This window comes from Erinaceus europaeus, chromosome 12 (assembly GCF_950295315.1).
Source record: "Erinaceus europaeus chromosome 12, mEriEur2.1, whole genome shotgun sequence".
In the NCBI taxonomy this organism is placed as follows: Eukaryota; Metazoa; Chordata; class Mammalia; order Eulipotyphla; family Erinaceidae; genus Erinaceus; species Erinaceus europaeus.
In genome coordinates this window covers 14,783,448-14,808,198 of record NC_080173.1, presented here as the reverse complement: position 1 = coordinate 14,808,198, position 24,751 = coordinate 14,783,448, and the positions used below count along the sequence as shown (strand labels likewise).

Here is a 24,751-nt window from a genome sequence, read left to right as displayed (position 1 = left end):
CAAGTGGTGAAAGCAGGGCTGCAGGTGTCTCTCTGTCTCTCTCCCTCTCTAACCCCCTCCCTCCTCTCAATTTATGGCTGTCTCTAGCCAATAAATAAATAAATAAATAAATAAATAAATAAATAAACAGCACTTCTCCCTTCTCCTCCCGCTTCACTCTAACCCCTAAGGCCTGGTTCCCTTCACTGTCAACAGGTTCCTCTTTGTTCTTCTCTGGAACCAAGCCTAGTGTGGGGCCTGCCCCCCCCCCCGCCCCGTTCTTTCCAGGCTAGTTCACCTGTGGCAGTGACAGTTCCTAGCTCCCCACTGACAGGTGGATGGTGCAGAGACAGAGAAGTTCCAAGGTGGCCGACAGGGGGCAGAGTTTATTCTTGTTCATTACGGGAAAAGGTTCACAGCTTCTGACCAGGAAAGGCTGGAACTGCTTATGACTGGGCAGGAGGCAGCACCAGACAGCATTTGGGAGTTGCAGGCAAGGATTAACAGGGTTAATTAAACAATGTCTATCAGGTGAGCTGAGTGGGCGGGGCACGAAGAGCTGGGTGGACACTGCAGGGAAGAGGGTGCAGAAGGAGCAGGAGATCTTGCAGTTGGTGCAGTGGTGCCTTTCCACTGTCTACCCCGATTCTTCCCTCCCGCAGAGACACGGCCCATGGCAGACTTTTTGATGGGTGTTGGCAGACACCCACCCCCTCCCACCAGCCAGAATCCACAGGAAAACCTGCAAACAGGACACCAGGGTCCCAAGAATCAGGCAGGCAGGCTTTCTCTTCACTCAAATAAGAGGGCAGGTGAGGGAGCTGTCGTTCTGAAGGGGTCAGGAATCTGGGCTCTCCTGGGGCCACTGCCAAGCTGCATTTTCTGCTCACAACCTTGATGACAAAGTAGTTCAGATTGTGGGTTAGGTAGACACACCTCCCAGCCACCCCACCCAATGCCTCCAGGGACTTGATGGGGAAGAAGGTAAGTGTATGTCCCAGGCAGGAGAGGAGGGGAAGCTTAGTCACTCCCATTAAATGAAGGGGAGCACTGAGTCACCAGAGGGCAAACGCTGGCCCTAGTCACTTGGCAAATGGGAACCAGGTCTCTACACCTCATTTTATAGCAGGGACACAAACACATGAGTCTGAAAGGAGAGAGAGAGAGAGAGAAAGGAAGAAAGGAAAAAATGAAAATAGTTGCCAGCAGTGGTAGATTTATTGTGCAGGCACACAACCCTAGTGATAACACTGATGGCAAAAAATCAGAGAGAGGAGGTAGGAGACACCATAGCACAAAAGCTTCTTCTAAGGCACTGGGGGGGGGGGGGTCCAGACAGGATTTGTAAAGTTTTCAAAAAATAATAGCATAGTGGTTATGCACAAAGCTCATGCCTGAGGTTCTGACATACCAGGTTCAATCCTGAGCATGACCATAAGCCAGAGCTGAGCAGTGCTCTGATAAAACTAATAAATTAATTCAACAATATGCTATAAAATAAATAATAAAAGTCCTTAGGAGTGCCTGTCTCCTGTAACCAGAAAGCAAGGCTGAGAAGCACAGAAACCACGCCTGACTTGGTTCCCTGGAAAATAACACTACTATCCAGCACTGTCTTCCCAGGCTGTAAGGAACATAGAAGCATGCTCTCTGTGACCCCAGAGGCCACCGACCCACTGCAGGGAACCTCCTGGGCACATAAAGGCATGGATTTTTAAGTCCTTTTTTTCTTTTTTTTTTCTTTAATATTTATTTTATTTATTCCCTTTTGTTGTTTTATTGTTGTAGTTATTATTGTTGTTGTCGTTGTTGGATAGGACAGAGAGAAATGGAGAGAGGAGGGGAAGACAGAGAGGAGGAGATAAAGATAGACACCTGCAGACCTGCTTCACCGCCTGTGAAGCGACTCCCCTGCAGGTGGGGAGCCGGGGTTCGAACCGGGATCCTTATGCCGGTCCTTGTGCTTTGCGCCACCTGCGCTTAACCCACTGCGCTACAGCCCGACTCCCGGATTTTTAACTCCTTAGCAGGCACAATAAATCCTTGATAAGCCTTTGCAAAGTCCCGCACAAGCAGTTCAGCTTTTCCTTTGCCCTGGTGGCCCTGCCCTGCATGTCTCCAGCCTGGGTCCCTGTTTCTTACCTGGTCCACATAGTCTGGCCCAGCATCCCAGAGGTAACGGCTATGATGGTGGCAAGGCTGCCCACCAGCACAAAGATGGGCCCTCGAGGCAGCTGGCCTGTGGGGAGCAGAGCAGCAGGGCTGGGCTTCTTGACACAGAGTGAGGACCTGCCGGCCCACTCACCCGAAAGCCAGGTGTCCCTCTGGACACAGAGGCTAGAGCTCTCACCTGGGGGCACCAATGTGAGGGGGCTGGCCTGGATGCTGATGTTATTCTTGGCCTGGCACTGAAACCAATTGGACACATGGCTGAGTGGGAAGGAGAAGTTGGCTGGCAGCCCGTAGGCTGGTCTCTGCTGCAGGTGGACATGCCCATCCCTCCCGACCAGGCTGTAGGTGATAGGGGGGCTGCCCGAAGACACCTTGCAGGACAGCTCCATCCTTGGGCCTGAGCTGCTGTCTACCAGGGTGAAGACAGCTTGCAGCTGGGATATGGGCTCTGGCAGGGTGGGAGAGGATGTTACAAGCGTGACTGGGGGCCCGCATTGCCCTGTCCCCAGCAATGTCCCTCTTTGTGTGACCACTGAGCCTGGAGCTTAATTGGGAGTGCCACTTCCTCCAGGCAGTCTCTGCCTGGCCATCCAGTCTACCTTCCTGTATATCACACAATTGTACACCTGATTTTATTCCTGCCTGCTTTTTTAAGGGCTGTCAGATTTAGCAGGTGGAAATACAGGATGCCAAGTTAAATGTGAATTTCAGATCGTGAATGATTATATCTTACGTTCTAGCAGAATTCATCTGGCAACCCTATGTATTATGTTCCTGCAGTCTTGACTCTTTCTCTCTCTCTCTCTCTCTATCTCTCTCTCTCTCTCTCTCCCACCATGGTTATCACTGGGCTTGGTGCAGGCACTACAAACCCACCTCTTCCAATGGCCATTTTTCTTTTTTTCTTTTCTTTTCTTTCTTTTTAAATTTATTTTCATTTTTCCTTTTTTTCTCCTTCTTTATTTCACAGGGCAGAGAGAAACTGAGGGGAGGGGAGACAGAGAGGGGGAGAAAGATAGACACCTGCAGACCTGCTTCACCGCTTATAAAGCGTCCTCACTGCAGGTGGGGAGTCTGGGCTGGAACCTGGCTTCTCACACAATTCTTTGTGAATAGTACTATGTGCACTTAACCAGTTTCACCACCCCCGTTCCCCCCTCCTTTTCTCTCTCTCTTTCTTTTTATGGAAACAGAGAAACTGAGACGGAAATGAGAATAAGGAGAGACACTAGAGACCACTTGTGAAGCTTTCCTCCTGCAGGTGGAGCCTGGGGCTTGAACCCCAGTCTTTGAGCATGGAAATGGCAGCTCCGGGGCCGCAGACACCAGATACGCAAGTTCTATGCTCTTAACACACTGAATGAACTATCTCCCTGGCTGCCGGGACCATATTCTTAATCTTCAAAGCTTCCAATTCTGCTTCTGTAGGAATCCAAACCTCGCCCTACAGTTGAAGATTAAGCAAGATAAAGCACCAAGGCTCACTTTATCAGCTTGTGGTCTGGCACAGCACAAGAGGCCCTGGGCACACTTCCACCGTCTGGCTCTCTCACATTCTCCTTATCTCCTTCCCCCCCCACCCCCACCCCCCAATTCTACATGGAGAATATGCCCTGGGGGCCCAGCTAGAAATCACACCAGGTCCCAAGGGACTGGGAGTGGCCCTTGCAGTGGCATCTTGCCCTGTCTCCACCCTTCAGTCTTCCCTGGCTAGACCCCAAGATTGCCACGACCTCACACCCCCATTTATTTCCCAGGCCCCCCTCCCCACTGTCTCCCAGGCTGGCCTCCCAGCAAGCACTCACTGGCCCACAGCTCCCAGTACATCTGCAGTGTGGAGCTGGCCTTGCGCTCGCCCGTGGGGAAGGCTGCCTGGCAGGAGTAGGTCAGCAGGTCTGGCCTGGACTTGAGAGTGATGCTGATGTTGAAGGAGGCCGGGGCTCTGGTCCTCACCACTTTCTTTGCGACCTCAATGTCCCTACCCCCCCAGAGGGAGTACGTGACTGGTGGGGGCTTCTGAGGTGAGTGGCAGGTTAGGAGAACTCTGCGGCTTTTAGAGAAAACCTCCAGGACTTTGTAGGCAATGATGACCTCAGGGGTGTCCTCCAGGAGGTGGACAGCTGTGGGAGGAAGAGAGAAACTGTTTCTCAAGCAAGTTACAAAAATGCTGGTTTGGCAAATCCTTAGAAAGTTAAAGAATGGGTAATCCGAAGGTCGCTCAGTGGATAAAGACTAGACTCTCAAGCAGGAGGCCCCGAGTTCAATCCCTGGCAGCACACATACCAGAGTGATGTCTGGTTCTTTCTCTCTCATGAGTAAATAATTTTTTTTTTTTTTTTTGCCTCCAGGGTTATCGCTGGGGCTCGGTGCCTGCACTATGAATCCACTGCTCCTGGAGGCCATTTTCCCCATTTTGTTGCCCTTGTTGTTGTTACCATTGTTGTTGTTGGATAGGACAGAGAAATCGAGAGAGGAGGGGAAGACATAGAGAGAAAGAGAAAGATGCCTGCAGACCTGCTTCACCACTTGTGAAGCGACTCCCCTGCAGGTGGGGAGCCAGGGACTGGAACCGTGATCCTTATGCCGGTCCTTGTGCTTTGCACCATATGCGCTTAACCTGGTGCGCTACTGCCTGCTTCCTAAATAAATAAAATATTTTTTTTTTAAAAAAAAAAGCAAAAGAAAGAAAGTTAAAGAATGGTGTGGGGGGCCAGATATTAGTGTACCTGGCTAAACACACACATAGTACCATGCACAAGAACCCAGCTTTGAGCCTCTGTCCTTGACCTGCAGTGGGTATACTTTATGAGCAGTGAAATAGGGCTGCAGCTGTCTTTCTCTCTCACTTTATTTTTAAACTTTTTTATTATATATATATATATATTATTATTATTATTATTTTACCAGAGCACTATTCAGCTCTGGCTTCTGTTGGTGCGGAGGATTGAACCTGGGATTTGGAGCCTCAGGCATGAGAGTCTGTTTGCATAACCATTATGCTATCTACCCTCTACCCCTCTCTTTTCCTCATAGTATAGGACAGAGAGAAATAGAGAGAGGAGGGGGAAGTTAGAGAGGGGGAGAGAAAGATAAGACAGCTGTAGACTTGCTTCACCACTTGTGAAATGGCCCCCCTGCAGGTTGGGAGTTGGAAGGGGGCAGGGGCTGGATCTAACTGGGATCCTTGTGCTTCCTCCTTTTTCTCTCTCACTCTCTATCTCTCTTTCCCCTCTCAATTTCTCTCTGTCCTACTGAATAAAATAGAAGAGAAAAAAAAAAAGAAAAAAGGTCACCAGGAGCAGTGGATTTGTACTGCTGGCACTGAGACCCAGTGATAACCCTGAAAGCAAGGGGAAAAAAAAAAAAAAGCAAGGGCCCTGGCAGTAGCACAGCAGGTTGAGCACATGGCGAGAAGTGCAAGGACTGGCATAAGGATCCCAGTTCTTGAGCCCTCGACTCCCCACCTGCGGTGTGTGTGTGGGGGGTCTGCTTCACTGCTGGGGAAGCAGGTCTGCAGGTATCTATCTTTCTCTCCTCCTCTCTGTCTTCCTCTCCTCTTGATTTTTCTCTGCCCTGTCCAACAACAATGACAGCAACAACAACAATGATAAACAACAAGGGCAATAAAAGGGAAAAAGTAGCCTCCAGGAGCAGTGGATTCCTGGTGCAGGCACCAACCCCCAGCGATAACCTTAGAGGTCAAAAAAAAAAAAGCAAAGTTAAAGAATGTGTCTGTAGAGGTGGCACAGTAGATAAAGTATTGGACTCTCAAGCATGAGGTCCTAAGTTCAGTGTTCAGAATCACGTGTGGCAGAATGATGCTCTGGTGTTCTATTATAAATAAATCTTGGGTGGGGGAGACAGCATAATGGTTATACAAAAAGATTTTCATACTTAACGCTCCAAAGTCCCAGGTTCAATCCCCCTCACCACCATAAGTTAGAGCTGAGCAGTGCTTTGGTGTGTCTCTCTCTCTCTGTGTACATCTTTCTCTTTTGAAAAATAATAAGGGGCTGGGTGGTGGTGTACCTGGCTGAGTGCATGTTATAATGCTGAAAGACCCAGGTTCAAGCACCCAGCCCCCACCTGCAGGCAGAATGTTTCACCAGTGGTGAAGCAAGTCTGCAGGTATCTCCGTCCTCTGTTTTCCCCTTCCCTTTTGATATCTGGCTGCCTCTATCAAATAAATAAATAAAGATAATAAAAAATGAAAAAAGCTAAATATTTTATTGTTATTATTATTATTACTATTTTTATTTATTTATTTATTGGATAGAGAATTGAGAAGGAAGGGTGTGACAGGAAGGACATGACAGGGAGAGAGACAGAGAGAGACACCTGCAGCCCTGTTTCACCACTCACAAAACTTTTCCCTTGCAGGTGGGGACCGGGGGCTCGAACCTGGGTCCTTGAGCATTGTAACATGTGCGCTCAACCAGGTGCATCACCGCCAGGCCCCTATTGTTTTTATTTTTTAAATTATATATATATATATATTTAAATTATTTATTTTATTTATTTATTCCCTTTTGTTGCCCTTGTTGTTTTATTTTTATCATCATTGTTGGATAGGACAGAGAGAAATGGAGAGAGATGGGGAAGACAGAGGGACAGAGGGAGAGAGAAAGACACCTGCAGACCTGCTTCACCGCCTGTGAAGTGACTCCCCTGTAGGAGGGGAGCCGGGGGCTCGAACTGGGATCCTTACTCTGGTCCTTGCGCTTTGCACCACCGCCTGTGCTTTACCTGCTGCACTACCGCCTGACTCCCCAAATTTTTTATATTTCATTTATTTATTAATGAGAAAGATAGGAGGAGAGAAAGAAATAACCAGACATCACTCTGGTGCATGTGAGGCTGGGGATCGAACTTGGGACTTCATGCTTGAGAGTCCAATGCTTTATCTACTGTGCCACCTCTTGGACCACAAAACTAAATATTTTATTACAAAGCAAGTTAAATAGTTACCATTAGACTCAGTAGTTCTACTCTACTTCTAGATAGACACCAAAGAATTGGAAACAGGAACTCTGACAGATGTACATGCATGTGTATTCACAGTAGCACTATTCACAGAAGCCAAAAGGTGGGAGCTACCCACATGTCTATGTGGCTGAATGGAGAAATAAACACAGGGGCAAGGGGTAGATAGCATAATGGTTATACAAAGAGACTTTCACATCTGAGGCTCCAAAGTCTCAGGTTCAATCCCCTGTACCACCCTAAACCAGAGTTGAGCAGTACTCTGGTGAGAGAGAGAAAGAGAGGAGAAGATCCATATCAGGACTGCAGGAGTCTTGTTCAGTTAAAAGAGGAATGAAGCACCTCGACATAAGACATCATGGGTGAACCTGGAGAACATGAAAATTTTTCTTTTTCTTTTTTTGCCTCCAGGGTTATTGCTGGGGCTCGGTGCCTGCACCACGAATCCACTGCTCCTGGAGGCCATTTTTTTCCATTTTGTTGCCCTTGTTGTTACTGTTGCCATTGATGTTGTTGTTGGATAGGGCAGAGAGAAGTGGAGAGAGGAGGGGAGACAGAGAGGGGGAGAGAGAGAGAGACACCTGCAGGCCTGCTTCACCGTCTGTGAAGCAACTCCCCTGCAGGTGGGGAGCTGGGGACTCAAACCGGGATCCTCACTCCAGTCCTTGCGCCATATGCGCTTAACCCGCTGCGCTATCGCTGGACCCCCCAACAAAATTTTTATTTTTTTATTTTTAAATTTTTTATTTAAGAAAGGATTAGTGAACAAAAGCATAAGGTAGGAGGGGTACAACTCCACACAATTCCCACCACCCAATCCCCATAACCCACCCCCTCCCATGATAGCCTTCCCATTCTCTAGCCCTCTGGGAGCATGGACCCAGGGTCGTTGAGGGTTGCAGAAGGTAGAAGGTCTGGCTTCTGTAATTGCTTCCCCGCTGAACATGGGCGTTGACTGGTCGGTCCATACTCCCAGTCTGTCTCTCTCTTTCCCTAGTAGGGTGGGTCTCTGGGGAAGCTGAGCTCCAGGACACATTGGTGGGGCCCAACAAATTTTTTAAGAAGCTGGAGAAAGAACTCAGCTGGGCTCACATAGGACTTGTGTATCTGATGCTGCTGGTTTGATCGTTGGTGCAGGATGTACTGGAGTGGTGTTCTGGTTTCTCTCATATGAATGTCTCTCTACTACATATGAAATAAGTAAAATGAGTTTACCCAAACAAAAAGCATGCTAAATGAAATGTCAGAGAAGAAAGACAAATATCGTATGATTCTATTCATATGAAAAGTCCATTGTAGTGCATCAAAGCCAAGGACTCTGGGAAAGGAGGGGGAAGAAGGGTGGAAGAGAACTCTGGGGTCCTGGTGCATAATGAATCGCACTCATATGCCGGTGACTGTGCTGGAAAGCATTAACCCCCTCCAAGAAAATGAAAGAAAAAGAGGAAAAAAAGTCCAGGCTAGGGAAATCCAAAATGACAAGAAGCAGTTAAGAGGCCCCACTGCTGAATAGTGTGGGGGTTTTCCTTTTTTTTTTTTTTTTTTTTTAACATTTATTGATGTGGTTGTACACCTGATTGAGTGCACGGCACTGCCAGTGGTTCTCCCCTGTTCTCTCAGCCTCTATCCAATAAATACATACAGAAATAAAATAAGAGCATGTTTTTTTCTACAAGAAGAGGGCTAGGAAGACAGTATAATGGTTATTCAAAAGACTTTCATGCCTGAGACTCTAAGGTCCGATATTCAATCTCCAACACTACCAAAAACTAGAGCTGATCAGTGCTCTGGTTAAAAAAGAAGAAAAATGGGGATCGGGTGGTAGCGCAGCAGGTTAAGTGCACATGGTGCAAAGTGCTAGGAATAGTATAAGCATCCTGGTTTGAGCCCCAGGCTCCCCACCTGCAGGGGGGTCACCTCATAAGCAGTGAAGCAGGTCTGCAGGTGTCTATCTTTCTCTCCCTGTCTCTGTCTTCCCCTCCTCTCTCAGTTTCTCTCTGTCCCGTCCAACAACAACGACATTAACAACAACAATAATAATAACCACAACAATGATAAAACAAAAGGGAAAAAAGTGGCCTCCAGAAGCAGTGGACTCATGGTGCAGGCACTGAGCCCCAGCAATAACTCTGGAGGCAAAAAACAAAAGAAGAAGAAGAAAAGGGAGGGTCAGGTGGTGGTTAAGCACACGTAGTACAAGGATCCTGGTTAGGAGCCCCTGGCTCCCCAGCTACAGGGGGTTGCTTCACAAGCGGTGAAGCAGGGTTGCAGGTATCTCTCTCTCTTCCTCTCTACCTTCCTTCCCCTTTCAATTTCTCTCTGTCCTATCAAGAAAAAAAAAAAAAAAGGCCACAGGAGCAGTGGATTTGTAGCACAGGCACCAAGCCCCAGCAATAAACCTGGAGGCAAAAAATAAAATAAAAAATATTTTTAAAAAAGAAGAGGAGGAGGACGAGGAGGACGGGGGTAGATAAATGGTTATGCAAAGAAACTCTCACACGTGAGACTCCAGAGTCCCAGGTTCAATTCTCCACACCACCATAAGCCAGAGCTGAGCAGTGCTCTGGTGAAAAAAAGAAAGAAAGAAAGAAAGAGAGAGAGAGAGAGAGAGAGAGAGAGAGAGAGAGAGAAAGAAAGAAAGAAAGAAAGAAAGAAAGAAAGAAAGAAAGAAAGAAAGAAAGCTTGTCTTCATTTCCCTTTCAGTGGCCATTAATAGCAGCTTGATTTACATAAGCTTTAGGGTTGGAGCTTTTTAGTCTCTTCAGGTCTGTGGGTTTATGCAGACAGCCGGAGGGGGTCTCGTCCAGTTAACCTGAAACTCATCAACTGTAGCAGAACATCTAAATGCTGGTGGCTGGCACACAAAACTAAACTCATGCCCAGGCCAGGCGGGGATGACTGGGTGTTGGTGCAGGGCCTCTTCCTGAAAGCAGGTGATTTGTGTAACTAAAGAAAGAAGGCAGGAGCTGAGGGTTCAGGCAGGGAGCTGCTGCCCTGCGTGGCCTTAGGCTGGCTCCGGCTGCCCTGCCTCTCTCCAGACCTGTCTCTCTGATACCCAGAAGCATGGAGACTGGGGCCCCCTCCCAGGGAGCCATCATTAGACCTGATTTCAGACATCTGGCTTTCAGAACTGGAAGGGAATCTGTGCTGTTCACTGCAGTATGTGGGTCTAGAGATTCAGAGTCTCTCCCCACTCCTCCCCTCCCTTTCCTCCCTCTATTTTTCTAATTTGTATTTTTTAAATATTATTTTAATTTTATTTATTTATTTTCCCTTTTGTTGCCCTTGTTGTCTTTTTATTGTTGTTATAGAGGGAGAGAGAAAGAGAGACACCTGCAGACCTGCTTCATCGCCTGGGAAGCGACTCCCCTGCAGCTGGGTAGCCCGGGGCTTGAACCAGGATCCTTACGCCGGTCCTTGCACTTAACCCGCTGCGCTACCGCCCGACTCCCTACTTTCTATTTTTTAAAGTTTATTTATTTATTTGTTATTAGAGACAGAAATTTTATTTATTTATTCCTTTTTGTTGCCCTTGTTATTTTATTGTTGTAGTTATTATTGTTGTTGATGATGTTGTCGTTGTTGGATAGGACAGAGAGAAATGGAGAGAGGGGGAGAGAAAAACACCTGCAGACCTGCTTCACTGCCTGTGAAGCGACTCCCCAGCAGGTGGGGAGCTGGGGGCTCCAACCGGGATCCTTATGTCGGTTCTTGTGCTTTGCGCCACGTGCGCTTAACCTGCTGTGCCACCACCTGACTCCCTTCTTTACTATTTTTTAAAAGGTTTTATTTATGTATTTATGAGCAAGATAGGAGGAGAGATAGAGAAAGAACCAGACATCACTCTGGTACATGTGCTGCCTGGGATTGAACTCAGGACCTCATGCTTGAGAGTCCAGTGCTTTATCACTGTGCCACCTCCCAGGCCACTCTTTATTATTATTTTTAAATTTTTATTTATTTATTTTCATAAGCAGGGTATTGCTCAGCTCTAGCTTATGGTGGTGCTAGAAATTGGAACTAGGAACTCTGGTGCTTCAGGTATGAAAGTCTTTTTGTGATAATCACTATGCTGGGCAGTGGTAGATAGCATAATGGTCATGCAAAGAGGCTCTCATGCCTGAGGTTCCAAAGTCCCAGGTTCAAGCCCCTGCACCACCATAAGCCAGAGCTGAGCAGTGCTCAGGTAAAATAAAGAAATAAATAATAAATAAATAAATAATCACTGCTGTATATCCAACCTCTCCTGTCATGTCATAGGAAATGTTCTAGAATTAGATGAATCCCAAGCAGGCTTTAGGAGAGAACCAAAGACAATCTACCAAGGACTTTCTGAATCTGTCCTTCAACTAGATAATCTCCTCCGATGAGATTCCCCAGTTCTCAGGTCACCCCATCTTCCTATTGTTCCCCCCAACTTTCAGGCTCCACCATCTCTATCCTTCCCCACACCCCCTACTTGTCAATCATGAAATCTTTCTACAGTGCCTTCTGGGACACAGGTTGGGTGGCACCCTGAGTGCTCTGACACCTGGCAGACACCAGGGCATGACGCACCAGTGGAGGGTCAAATGCTGGCGATCCCCACGGCCTGCATGGTGCTACCATCCACTGTGCCATTGTCTTTCCTGCCTCCCTGATGCCAGCCTGGAAGTCCATGTCTTCAGACACATAACACCCTGCCCCTCTGCGGAATGGTCATCTAGAAGCTTATGTCATCGCTTGAAGATTTCTGGATTCCTGCCTCCGCTTCCATACCACTGTCAATAGCATACCTGCCATAACTCTTAGGGGCTTCAGAACACACAGAGGGTGATCCGGGAGGTGGCACAGTAAATACAATGTTGGACTCTCAAGCATGAGGTCCTGAGTTCAGTCCCTGGCAGTACAAGAACCAGAGGGATATCTGATTCTTTCCCTCTCTCCTATCACTCATAAATAAATAAATAAATCAATAAAATATTTAAAAAAAAAAAAAAACAACACAGAGAGGTGGTAATTATCCCAGTATTCTGGCTCCTTACTCCCATTCTCCCATTGAAGCGGTTTTATCTGTGTTGTATTTCATTGTAAGGCTGTTTGTTTATTTATTTATTTTACCAATCACCGATCAGCTCTGGCTTATGGTGCAGGGGACTGAACCTGGGACTTTGGAGTCTCAGGCATGAGAGTCTCTTTGCATAACCATTATGCTACCTACCCCTGCTCCTCCCTTTTTAGATAGAGGCCGAGGGAGGCATAGGGGAGAGAGAAAGAGACAGAGACACCACAGCACCAAAGCTTCCTTCAATGCAGTGGGAGCTGGGCTTGAACCTGGGCCACACACAGCGAAGCAACTCGCTATCTAAATGAGCTGTCTTGGCGGCCCAAAGCTGCACTTTTTTTTTTTTTTAACCAACCTTGGGATAACCTGTGTTTCTCTTCACATGTCATCCCATCCAGCAGCACCTGATAGGTTAGCCTTGACCACTCCTCCTGGTCATGCTGGTTGTTGAAACCCAAGCTCTCCTCTGGACCCTGGGGACAGTCTAATGGTTTCCTGCAAACACACACACACACACACACACACACACACACACACACACACACCAGTTAATTCACAACTCAGCAGCCACACATGGGGCAAGTCATCCCAGCTGTGCTCACAGGGGCTTCCTGCTCAACCTTCTCTCCCTCTCTCGGGCTACACAGGGCCCTGTCCAGACACGTCCTGTGTCACCACATCCTCGTGTCCTTGCTTGGATATCCCCTCGTCAATGCTGACCTCCCAGCCACAGCCTCCCTCCTCACCCCCACAAAATACTCACTTCTCTCTTTTCTGCTTATTTCCGCCCCCCAGGCCCTACCTGCTGTAGATTGTGCTTATTTGGGGGCTGGCAAGATAGCTCACTTGGGTAGTGTGTTCCTTTGCCATGTGCATGACCCAGGTTTAAACCCAGCCTCCTTTTTGATTTATTTGTTTTTTGAAAATTTTTTTATATTTATTTATTCCCTTTTGTTGCCCTTATTTTACTGTTGTAGTCATGGTTGGATAGGACAGAAAGAAATGGAGAGAGAAGGGGATGACAGAGAGGGAGAGAGAAAGACACTTGCAGACCTGCTTCACTGCCTGTGGAATGACTCCCTTACAGGTGGAGAGCTGGGGGCTCAAACAGGGATCCTTACACTGGGTCCTTGTGTTTTGCGCCACGTGTGCTTAACCCGCTACGCTACCACCCGACTCCCTTAAACCCAGCCTCCATCCCTTGGGTGCTGTGGTTTCTTAACCTCTCTCTCTCTGCTTATCTAAAAAAAAAGATTGTGCTGATTTTTTAAAAATATTTATTTACTTACCCTTTTTTGTTGCCCTTGTAATTTTTCATTGTTGTTATAGTTATTGTTGTTGATGTCGTTGTTGGACAAGACAGAGAGAAATGGAGATAGGAGGGGAAGACAGAGAGGGAGAGAGAAAGACAGACAGCTGCAGACCTGCTTCACCGCCTGTGAAGTGACTCCCCTGCAGGTGGGGAAATGATGGGGGGCTTGAACCAGGCTCCTTACATCGGACCTTGCACTTTGCACCATATGCACTTAACCCACTTACCACCCGACTCCCGATTGTGCTGATTTTTATCACTATCCCCCGAACACACACACACAAACAGAAGCTCTTCCAGAAGGATCTTTGTTATGTATTTTTTTCCCTTGCTGCCAGGATTTCACTGGGGCTTTGTGCCTACAAGATTCCACAACTTACAAGAGACTAGAGACTTTTTTTTTTTTTTTTTTTTTTTGCTTCCAGGGCTATTGCTGGGACTTGGTCCCTGTTGATTATTACGCCAGGTCCCCTGCATTGCTTAACGCTGTGGTCTATTTGCATAATCACTGTTTTGTCTGAGACCTGCTCTGCCTGCAAGGCATTGGTTGAATCCCCACTGGTTAGATGCTTTCCTTCTCTCCACCCACTCTCCTGCGTATATCCTTTTCTGACCTACCACTTCCGCCTCGGAAGTTTTAAATGCAGATGAATAAAGCCAGTATGGTATTGCATTCCTGCTCAGCCATGAGTTCCTGGTCATCTCTCTCCTGCCCGCTAAGCTAGCCCGGCAGATCCCTGCACCGTGAATCCACTGCCCCTGGGGGCTATTTTTTCCCTTTTGTTGCCCTTGTTGTTTTTTTATCATTGATGTGGTTATTATTATTGTTGTTGTTGATGTCATTGTTGTTGGATAGGACAGAGAGAAATGGAGAGAGAAGGGGAAGACAGAGAGGGGGAGAGAAAGATAGACACCTGCAGACCTGCTTCACTGCTCGTGAAGTGACTCCCCTGCAGGTGGGGAGCCAGGGGCTTGAATCAGGATCCTTATGCTGGTCCTTGCGCATTGTGCCATGTGCGCTTAACCTGTTGCGCTACCACCCGACCCCCTAAGCAGACTATTTTTTACTCGCTTGTTTGTTCTTCAGGTAGAGGATTCAAGAGAGATAGAAAAAGAGAGAGAGAGAAAGAGAGAGAGAAGAGTGACACCACAGCACTGCTCCACAGCTCAGGAAGCTTGCTCTCTGCGTAGTGTTAGCTGGGGGCTTGGATCTGGGTCCTCATTGTGGCAAAGTATGTGCTCTACTGGGTGGACTCTTTCCCAGCGTCTTGTTTTTCCACTTTATGTATCCATTTCCAGGGCCAAAAATCAGGCCAGGGACTGAATAGACATGCAGTAGTATTTGCTGAGTGAATGAATGATTTGTCAGGTCAGTCTCCTAAGAGTTTAGATAGTATGGCTTGGGAGGTGGCACAGTGGGTAAAATGCTGGGCTCTCAACTGTGAGGTTGCAAGTTTAACCCTAGGCAGTGCCTATGCTATACTTTTTTCTCTACCTTCTTTTCCTTCTCACTAAATAAATATTTTTTAAAAATATTAATTTACTTATTCCCTCTTGTTGCCCTTGTTGTCTTACTGTTGTAGTTATTATTGATGTTGTTATTGTTGGATAGGACAGAGAGAAATGGAGAGAGGAGGGGAAGACAGAGAGGAGGAGAGAAAGATAGACACCTGCAGACCTGCTTCACCACCTGTGAAGCAACTCCCCTGCAGGTAGGGAGCCAGGGGCTCGAACCTGGATCCTTACGACGATCCTTGTGCTTTGCACCATGTGCGCTTAACTCACTGCGCTGCCACCCGACTCCCACAGATATTTTTTTATAGATATATATTTTTAAATATTTATTTTCCCTTTTGTCGCCCTTGTTTTTTACTATTGTTGTAATTATTATTGTTGTACTTATTGTTGTCATTGTTATTGGGTAGGACAGAGATAAGTGGAGAGAGGAGGGGAAGACAGAGAGGGGGAGAGAAAGATAGACACCTACACACCCGATTCACCGCCTGTGAAGCGACTCCTCTGCAAGTGGGGAGCTGGGGCTCGAACTGGGATCCTTACTCCAGTCCTTGTGTTTCATGCCACTTGCGCTTATCCCGCTGCACTACTGCCTGACCCCCATAATAAACAACTCTTAAAAAATAAAAAGTGTAGGTGGTATGACTTGCTCAGCAAGGGTCTGAGCAGAAGTGGGGCTGAGAGGGAGGAGGTGTTTCTGGAGACAGAGATTCTGTCCCACCCCTGTGGCATCCTCCACTGCCCCCAAGCAGAAACACCATGTGTTTGTTTCTAAAGCAAATGAGGAAATGATATTTCAGCCTGTGCCGCATTCAAGTGAGACCCACCCTTCAGTGGAATAGAGGCAGATGGGACCTGGTGACCCCGGGGACAGGCCAGGAAGGCTATTTTAGCAGTAGGGACAGGAAAAGGGAGGAAACCCTGTCTTGGAGATGGGAGAGGAGGTACTGGCCATCTCTACCTGGCAGGATGCAGTGCTAGAAAGGGGTGGGGAGGGGGGTTTGAGAGAGGGGCTGAAACCTTGGGAGAAGAGGTAAGAGTAGACACAAGCACAGGCATACACACACCCTGGGCAGCTGGCGGAGAGGCTCGGATGGAGAGAGAGAGAGAGGAACACTGGGCAACTGATGGAGAGCTTGGAATGGAGAGAAAGACACATACACACACACCACATAGACCACACACACAAACACACACACACGGAGAGAAAGACACATACACACAGGGAGAGAGAGAAAGACACACACACACACACACACACACACACACACACACACGGAGAAAGACACACATACCACACACACGGAGAAAGACACACACACACATACCACATACAACACACACACCACACTGAGAAAGACACACACACACACCACACACACAGAGACACACGCACATACACCACACACTCACCACACATACTCTCCATCTCTCTCAGAGGCCCTCACGCCCTCCAGTGGTGTCTGAGAGAAAGGCAGACTCAGCTGGAGGTTAGATTCTTGGGGAACCTCTACTTCCCCATTCCTACATCCCTGCTGGGCAAAAAACCCACCAGAATGCACCCCTCACCCCGTCACACCCACTTGAGAAATTATGGCACGAATCCTGCCCCCCCCACTGCCCGCTGCCCGGCCCCCAGCAGAGGAGGCAGAGGGCCTTGCTCATCCCCTGACCTGCTCTACCTGTCTCTGTGCCCCCACCCCCACCCATCCACACACGGGGGTTGAGGTCAGGTCCAGACTCGCCTGGCTTCCACCAGTAGTCACCACATCACCATCAGCATCCTCCTCTGCAACCTGCCCCCAGCCAAGGCGCCCACTATAGATGGGGGCTCTGACTCCAGGTACCCGGCCGCCTCCTCTGTCCCTCCAGCTGGTTGGGCTACTCACCTATTTTCTTCTCCTCTGTGGAGAAGCCTCCGGTGGCTGTAAGAGAGGAGAGGGTGGGAAGGTGGTGAGTCCAGGGTGGAGGGGAGGCCCCAGAGAGTCCCCGGACTCAGCCAGCATCTCCATCACCACCAGTCTCTGGAGGCACCGCATTTAGTACTGTTGAGCTATTTTTCAGAGTCCAGAAACCCTATGTGGAACACCATGGAACCCTACTGGGCTATTTTTTCAGATGAATAAACAGGCTGTCTGTGACCTGGAGGTGGCACAGTAGGTAAAACACTGGCTCTCAAGCATCAAGTCCTGAGTTAGATCTCTGGCGTCACATGTGCCAGAGTGATGCTTTGGCCTTTTGGTCTCCCCTTCCCTCTTGAAACAAATTACACAAAGGGCTGGAGAGGCTTTGAGGTCTCAGGTTCATTTCCTAGCACCGGGCCAGGCAGTGGCGCACCTGGTTTAGCATTCACAGTACAGTGCACAAGGACCCAGGTTCAAGCCCCCGGTCCCCACCTGCTGGGGGAAAGCTTCACAGAGTGGTGAAGCAGGGTTGCAGGTGTCTCTGTCTCTCTCCCTATCTTATCTCTCCTCTCCTCTCAATTTCTCTGTCTCTATCCATTAATAAATAAATAAAAATTTTAAAAATATTTTATTTATTAATGAGAGGGATAGGAGAAAGAGCCAGACATCACTCTGGTACATGTGCTGCCAGGGATTGAACTCAGGACCTTATGCTTGAGAGACCAACATTTTATCCACTACGCCACCTCCTGGACCACAATAAAAATATTTTTAAAAAATCCCTAGCACCACCAGAGCTGAGCAGTGCTCTGATGTCTCTTTCATTAAAATAAAATAAAATAAAATAAAATAAAATAAAATGGGGGGTTGGGCGCATGGGGCGCAAAGCGCAAGGACCAGCGTAAGAATCCCGGTTCGAGTCCCCATGTCCCCACCTGCAGGGGAGTCACTTCACAGGCAGTGAAGCAGGTCTGCAGGTGTCTATCTTTCTCTCCCCCTCTGTCTTCCCCTCCTCTCTCCATTTCTCTCTGTCCCATCCAACAATGAATGACATCAACAACAACAATAATAACCACAACAAGGCTACAACAACAAGGGCAACAAAGGGGGGAAAGAATGACCTCCAGGAGCAGTGGATTCATGGTGCAATAAACCTGGAGGCAAAAAATAAAATAAAATAAAATAAAATAAAATAAAATGTTAAAGGGCAAGCAGTTAAGCACTCACATCACCATGTGCAAAGACCTGGGTTTGAACCCCCACTCCCCACCTGCAGGGGTGATGCTTCACCAGTGAAGCAGGTCTGCAGGTCTCTATCTATCTATCTATCTATCTCCCTCTCTATCTCCCCCTCCTCTCTCAATTTCTCTCTCTCTCTTTTTTTTTTTTTTGCCTCTGGGGTTATTGCTGGGACTCAGTGCCTGCACTACAAATCTACTGCCCCTGGAGACTATTTTTCCCTTTTGTTGCCCTTGTTGTTTATCATTGTTGTTATTATTGTTATTGCTGTTGGACAGAACAGAGAGAAATCAAGAGAGATGGGGAGGACAGAGAGGGGGAGAGGAGAGAAAGACACCTGCAGACCTGCTTTACCGTTTACTTGAAGTGACCACCCTGCAGGTGGGGAGCCAGGGGCTCGAACTGGGATCCTTACGCCGGTCCTTGCAGTTTGCGCCATGTGTGCTTAACCCACTGTGCTACCACCTGACCCCCAATTTCTCTCTGTCTTATCCAGTAAAATAGAAAAAAGAAGAAGAGGGAGTTGGGCGGTAGCGCAGTGGGTTAAGCGCAGGTGGCGCAAAGCGCAAGGACCGGCATAAGGATCCGGGTTCCAGCCCCTGGCTCCCCACCTGCAGGGGAGTCGCTTCAAGTAAACGGTAAAGCAGGTCTGCAGGGGTCTGTCTTTCTCTCCTCCTCTCTGTCTTCCCCTCCTCTCTCCATTTCTCTCTGTCCTATCCAACAACAACCACATCAATAACAACAACAATAATAATTACAACAACAATAAAAAAGACAACAAGGGCAACAAAAGGGAAAATAAATAAATAAAAATTTTTAAAAAATCTTAAGAAAAAAGAAGAACAACAACAAAAATGGCTGCTGGGAATGGTCAATTCACAGTGCCTGCCTGCACCAAGCCCCAGTGCTAACTCTGGTGGCAATAAAAATAAATAAATAAATTTAAAAAAAAAATAAAAAGAAATAGTGGGTCCAGGGTGAAGCAGTCAAAGGGCTGGCCTTGACTCAGGCCCATTATCCCTTCTCTGCTCTGTGCTTCTGGACCTACCCTGCCTACTCTCCCCAGCACCCTCCTTTGGTCCTGGCAGCCACCCCCTCCCACGAGGTCCCCAGTGGCTCACCCAGCATGGCTGAGAGAAGCAGTGACAGGAATCTCATCCCTCTGCTGGTGTGGTCTTCTCTGGCCACACTCAAGAGAGCGCTCTCAGTCACCTCCACCCTGGGGCCCCTTGAATGCACCCTGGGCAGCAGCCTGCAACTGGCTGATAACCTGGAGGCCACAGGGCCCCAGCACAGGGCAGGGCAGACCTAGCCCAGGACTGCAAGTTTCCCCATATCCCCCTCTACCCACCCAGGGAATTTGAAGGTGTCTGAGCCCTGGGGCTGAACCAAGGCTCAAGCTCATCTGTCACTGGGCCGTAGGAGCCCAGACTCACTGGGTGCATGCCCCATCCTGCCCTGGCATCTGTTACGTTGCATAGCAAGGGCAGGGCAGGGCAGGTTGTGGGCCTGATGGCTTTGAGATGGGGGATTATCCTGGATGACTGCGTGGGCTAGACATGATCATGAGGGGTCTTTCTGAAGCTCCTTGGGGGATTCTGAGCCCAAGGGAGAACTGGAAGTCTGGCCCTCTGTTAGAGAAGCAGGGTCAAGAGGAGACTTCCCCTAGATGCCTCCTAGACTGCCCACACAGCCCCAAACTGAGCCTCCGACTGGATGAGGCCTCTGGTCACTGTGACAGTGCTGGAAGACACTGTGGCCTGGAGCTCAGAAGTGGGAGAGGCTCTTCCTCAGGTCCCGGGGGGAAGTCTGTGGGTCTGCAGGGGCTTGGACCGATACCAGCTAAACCACCAGGAAGTCACGTGACATAGTGAGCAGGAACTCAGCCCAACCTGGAGAGAAGGGTGGGAGCCAGTAGCGTAGAAACCAAGGAGGTGGCCCTGGGGGAAACAGCTCAACTGACAGAGCACAGGACTTGTAGAAGCCCAAGTAAGCACTAAGGCTGGGTCAGGGAGGAGACTGAAGACAGTGCCTGGAATAGTACGAATGGGTCGAGGACCCAAGCCAGCCTGCAATGCCCTGGACTCCTGCCTGCCTGGGGGCAGCTGGGTCTTACACTCAGGCCAAGGCTTGGGGCTGTCAGCTGCCCTTTTCAGGCCAAGTTCAGTTTGTGCAGGAAGTGCCTCTTCAGGCTGCTATCCTCCCAGGTAACCACCAGACACAGTGGGAGCTGCTAGGCCCACACACTCCTGCCTCCCAGCAGCTTAGTGTGGGCACCTGCCAAGGAAGGTCGAGCACGTACTCATGGGGTGGGGGGTACTGCTGAGGCTTTGAGTGCTGGTCTGGATGGGTGGCCCTGCTTGAATGAAGCATCGGGAAGGACAGAAGGGGACAATGTCAGGGTGCTGCACCCTGGACTCTCCTGGAGACGAGCTCTCAGCCACTTTAGGGAGTCCCCTTCCTCCCCAGGGGATAAGAACCAGCTCTTGTCACTGACTATTCTTCTTATTATTTAAATTTTCTTTTTAACACCAGAACACTGCTCAGCTCTGGCTTATGGTGGTGTGGTAGATCGAACCTGGGACTTCGGAGCCTCAGGCATGAGAGACTTTGCATAACCATATACTATCTACCCCCACCCTTGTCACTGACTATTCTGACTCATCTTCTGAGGATGCACCTGGGTACCCACCTACTTCTCCCTTTTTTTTTTCTATCATCTTTATTTATTAGATAGAGACAGCCAGAAATCAAGAGGGTGATAGAGAGAGAGAGAGAGACAGAGAGATACCTGCAGCACTACTTCATCACTCGCAAAGCTTTCCCCCTGCAGGTGGGGACCGGGAGCTTGAACCTGGGTCCTTGCGCATTGTAACACATGTGCTCAACCATGTGCGCCACCACCGGGCCCCTACTTCTCCCTTTTAAAAAAGCATTTTTATTTATTTATTTATTATTGGATGGAGACAGAGAGAAATTGAGATGGGAGAGGGAAGCAGAGAGGCAGACAGAGAAGCCAGGCGGTGGTACATCTGGTTGAGTGCACATGTTACAGTGCACAAGGATCCTGGTTGCAGGTATCTGTCTCTAACTCCCTCTCCAATCCTTCTTGATCTCTGGCCGTCTCTAGCTAATAAATAAGATAATAGGGCGGAGGGTAGATATCCTGTTACCCTGTGCAAGTGCCCAGGTTCAAGCTCCCAGTCCCCACCTTCAGGGGACAGTTTTGTGAGCTATGAAGCTGTGCTATGAAGCTATGAAGCATCTCTCTTTCTCTCTCCCTCTCTATCTACCCCTTCTCTCCCCTCTCAATTCCTTTTTCCTATAAAATATAAAAAAGCAAAAAAAAATACATTTTAATTGTATGGCATCATTTACATGTGGAATCAAAAACAAAACGAAATATGAAATTTTAGAAAAGAATTAAGACCTGTCTATCAAAGGCAGAAGTAGATAGTAGAATGGGGTAAAAATGGTCAAAGGTACCTGGAAGCAATCCAGGTGCCCAAGAAAAAAAAGATAATAAAAAATATAAAAATAGAATAAAATATACATTTAAAAAAAGAGAAAGGGAGACAGAGAGACACCTGCGGCCCTATTTGACCACTCATGAAGCTTTCCCCCTGCAGGTGGAGACCACGAGATTGAACCTGCATCCTTTTTTTTTTTTAAAAAAAAGAAATACTTATTTTCTTTGTTGCCCTTGTTGTTTTTCATTGTTGTTGTTGAATAGGACAGAGAGAAATGGAGAGAGGAGGGGAAGACAAAGACAGGGAGAGAAAGACAGACACCTGCAGACCTGCTTCACCGCTTGTGAAGCGATTCCCCTGCAGGTGGAGAGCCGGGGGCTCAAACCGGGATCCTTAAGCTGGCCCTTCAGCTTTGTACCACGTGTGCTTAACCCACTTTGCTACCGCCCGACCCCCGGAACCTGCATCCTTGTGCACAGTGATGTGTGCACTTAAGTCAGGTGTGCCACCACCTGCTGCTCCCCCCCCCTTCTCTGGAGGAGGCAGCCAAGCCTCTAATGGCCATATGAAGCCCCCAGCCTAGAGTGTATCAGAGCTTCCAGAGTCCTGGGGAGCCTCCTGACCTTCTCAACTGACAGCTCTCACTCTGGGCTGCCAGGGAGTCACATGAGATCTCCAGACAGTGCCGCTGCCTGGCTGCTGGCTGCACCTAGATGGATCCATCAGACTTGCTGGCACAGGCCTAGGTGAACTTTCTCAACCACTGGGAGGATGGGTTCTAAGGCACAGCACCCTGGAAGGGAGTCTTTAACAGGCTAGGGACATTTTATTTATTTATTTTTAAATTAAAAAATATTTACTTTCCCCTTTGTTGCCCTTGTTTTTGTTGTTGTAGTTATTACTGTTATTGTTATTGGATAGGACAGAGAAATGGAGAGAGGAGGGGAAGACAGAGACAGGGAGGCAAAGACAGATACCTGCAGACCTGCTTCACCACCTGTGAAATGACTCCCCTGTAGGTGGGAAGCCGGGGGGGGGGGGTTGAACTGGGATCCTTACACCAGTCCTTGCATTTTGTGCCACGTGCAGTTAACCTGCTGCGCTACCGACCGACCCTCTATTTATTTTCCCCTTTTGTTGCCCTTGTTGTTTCTTTATTGTTGTTGTTATTGATGTCATCATTGTTAGATAGGACAGAGATAAATGGAAAGAGGAGGGGAAGACAGAGAGGGGAAGAGAAAGATAGACACCTGCAGACCTGCTTCACTGCCTGTGAAGGGACTCCCCTGCAGGTGGGGAGCTGGAGGCTCGAACCAGGATCCTTAAGCCGGCCCTTGCACTTTGTGCTATGTGTGCTTAACCCACTGCGCTACCGCCAGACTCCCCTTATTTATTTTTTTAAAAAGTATTTTTATTTATTTGATAGAGATAGCTAGAAATCTAGAAGGGGGAGAGAGAGGAGAAAGATACCTGCAGCTCTGCTTTGCTGCTCATGAAGCATTCCCTCTGCAGGTGGAGACAGGGGTCTTGAACCTTTGTCCTTGCACACTGTAACATGTGCTCTCAACCAGGTGCTCAACCACCCAGCCCCTTTATTTATTATATTTTTCATCAGAGCACTGCCAGCTTATGGTGCAAGGGGACTGAACCTGGGACATTGGAGTCTAGGGCATGAGAATCTTTTTACATAACCATTATGCTATCTCTCCCACCTTTACTTATTTATTTTAAAATTTATTTATTTATTTATTTTTTCCTTTCAGGGTTATTGCTGGGCTCGGTGCCTGCACCATGAATCCACTGCTCCTGGAGGCCATTTTTCCCCCTTTTTGTTGCCCTAGTTGTTGCAGCCTCGTTGCGGTTATTATTGCCATTGTTGACGTTGCTTTGTTGTTGGATAGGACAGAGAGAAAGTGAGAGAGGAGGGGAAGACAGAGAGAGAGGGGGAGAGAAAGACAGACACCTGCAGACCTGCTTCACCGCCCGTGAAGCGACTCCCCTGCAGGTGGGGAGCCGGGGGCTCAAACCGGGATCCTTACGCCGGTCCCTGCGCTTTGCGCCACGTGCGCTTAACCCACTGCGCCACCGCCCGACCCCCTTAAAATTTATTACCTTTTGTTGCCCTTGTCATTTTATTGTTGTAATTATTATTGTTGCATAGGACAGAGAGAAATGGCGAGAGGCAGGGAAGACAGAGAGGAGGAGAGACAGATAGACACCTTGCAGACCTACTTCACCGCTTGTGAAGTGACTCCCCTGCAGGTGGGTAGCCGGGGGTTTGAACAGGGATCCTTAGCCAGGTTCTTGTGCTTTGCGCCACCTGCGCTTAACCTGCTGCGCTACTGCCCAACTCCCTATTTATTTATTTTTAACCAGACCACAACTTAGCTCTGGCTTACTGCTGGGATCTCTTGTGCCTCAGGCAGGCAAGCCATCTTGTATGAGCATTAGTCTCCCCAGCCCCAGGTGCTACCTACCCTGGCTTCATGGCCTTTGTGGGGATGGATCTTCACCCTTCACGTTCAAGATTCCTTAAGGTCAACCCAGTGAAGGAGAAGGATGACATGGGTGTGGCAGGGCTGGCGACACAGGTTTCCCTGGATTTCTGAGCGGTGGGAATTTTTCTCTATTATGGGATGGCGGGTGTCCCCTTGGTTCATGTGGGGTTGCTGGGTTGAAATATGAGGCTTTAAGGAATCCTGCATGAAGAGGTGGACAAATGACGCTGTCACTCAGACTCAAGTGACCCCTGAGGTCAGGGCCAGGAATGGCTAGTAAGTCCCACAGTTGGGGCAGCAGGACTCAGAGCCAGCGTCCCTGGGTTAGACCTCTAATTCTCCCACTTGCTGACAACCTCCGTATTGCTCTCTGTAAGGAACAATGGGAGGTGGTATGGACATGAAGTGGGGTGCTGTGCAGTCAGAACCAGCCCTGATGGTGGCCAGGCTTCAATGTTATGATGAGGGTGGGGGTGGATAGCATAATGGTTATGCAAAGAGACTCTTATGCCTGAGTCTCCGAAGTCACAGGTTCAATTCTTCACACCACCATAAGTCAGAGTCCAGCAGTGTTCTGGTTAAAAACAAAAACAAAAAACAACCGACCAACAAACAAAAAAATGTTACAATAGCAC

At 48.4% G+C, this 24,751-nt stretch overlaps 1 protein-coding gene across 3 annotated transcripts; it reads right to left on the bottom strand.

Moving 5' to 3' along the window:
* Window positions 1–345: 345 nt before the first annotated feature.
* C12H17orf99 (chromosome 12 C17orf99 homolog) lies at window positions 346–19,387 on the bottom strand. 3 transcript variants are annotated; one of them, XM_060202840.1, is made up of 6 exons: window positions 19,270–19,385; window positions 16,895–16,930; window positions 3,957–4,271; window positions 2,330–2,599; window positions 2,122–2,218; window positions 346–872 (listed from the first exon to the last, which is right to left on the bottom strand). In XM_060202840.1, exons 1-6 carry the CDS (start codon window positions 19,304–19,306, stop codon window positions 866–868), a joined length of 762 nt encoding a protein of 253 aa, XP_060058823.1. In that variant the 5' UTR covers window positions 19,307–19,385; the 3' UTR covers window positions 346–865. The 3 variants fall into 3 exon arrangements, with proteins under 3 accessions (XP_060058823.1, XP_060058825.1, XP_060058824.1); XM_060202842.1 differs by lacking the exon at window positions 16,895–16,930 and having other exon boundaries at window positions 19,270–19,362; XM_060202841.1 differs by lacking the exon at window positions 346–872 and having other exon boundaries at window positions 2,118–2,218; window positions 19,270–19,387.
* Window positions 19,388–24,751: the final 5,364 nt, after the last annotated feature.

What these genes read in the sequence shown, in the direction of transcription:
- C12H17orf99 (XM_060202840.1), bottom strand. Translation starts at nt 19,306, where the DNA reads ATGAGATTCCTGTCACTGCTTCTCTCAGCCATGCTGG. An exon ending in CACAGAGGAGAAGAAAATAG is followed by an intron (nt 4,272 to 16,894) that starts GTGAGTAGCCCA and finishes TTCCTCCCACAG; the next exon opens with CTGTCCACCTCCTGGAGGAC. An exon ending in CCTCACATTGGTGCCCCCAG is followed by an intron (nt 2,219 to 2,329) that starts GTGAGAGCTCTA and finishes TGCTCCCCACAG; the next exon opens with GCCAGCTGCCTCGAGGGCCC.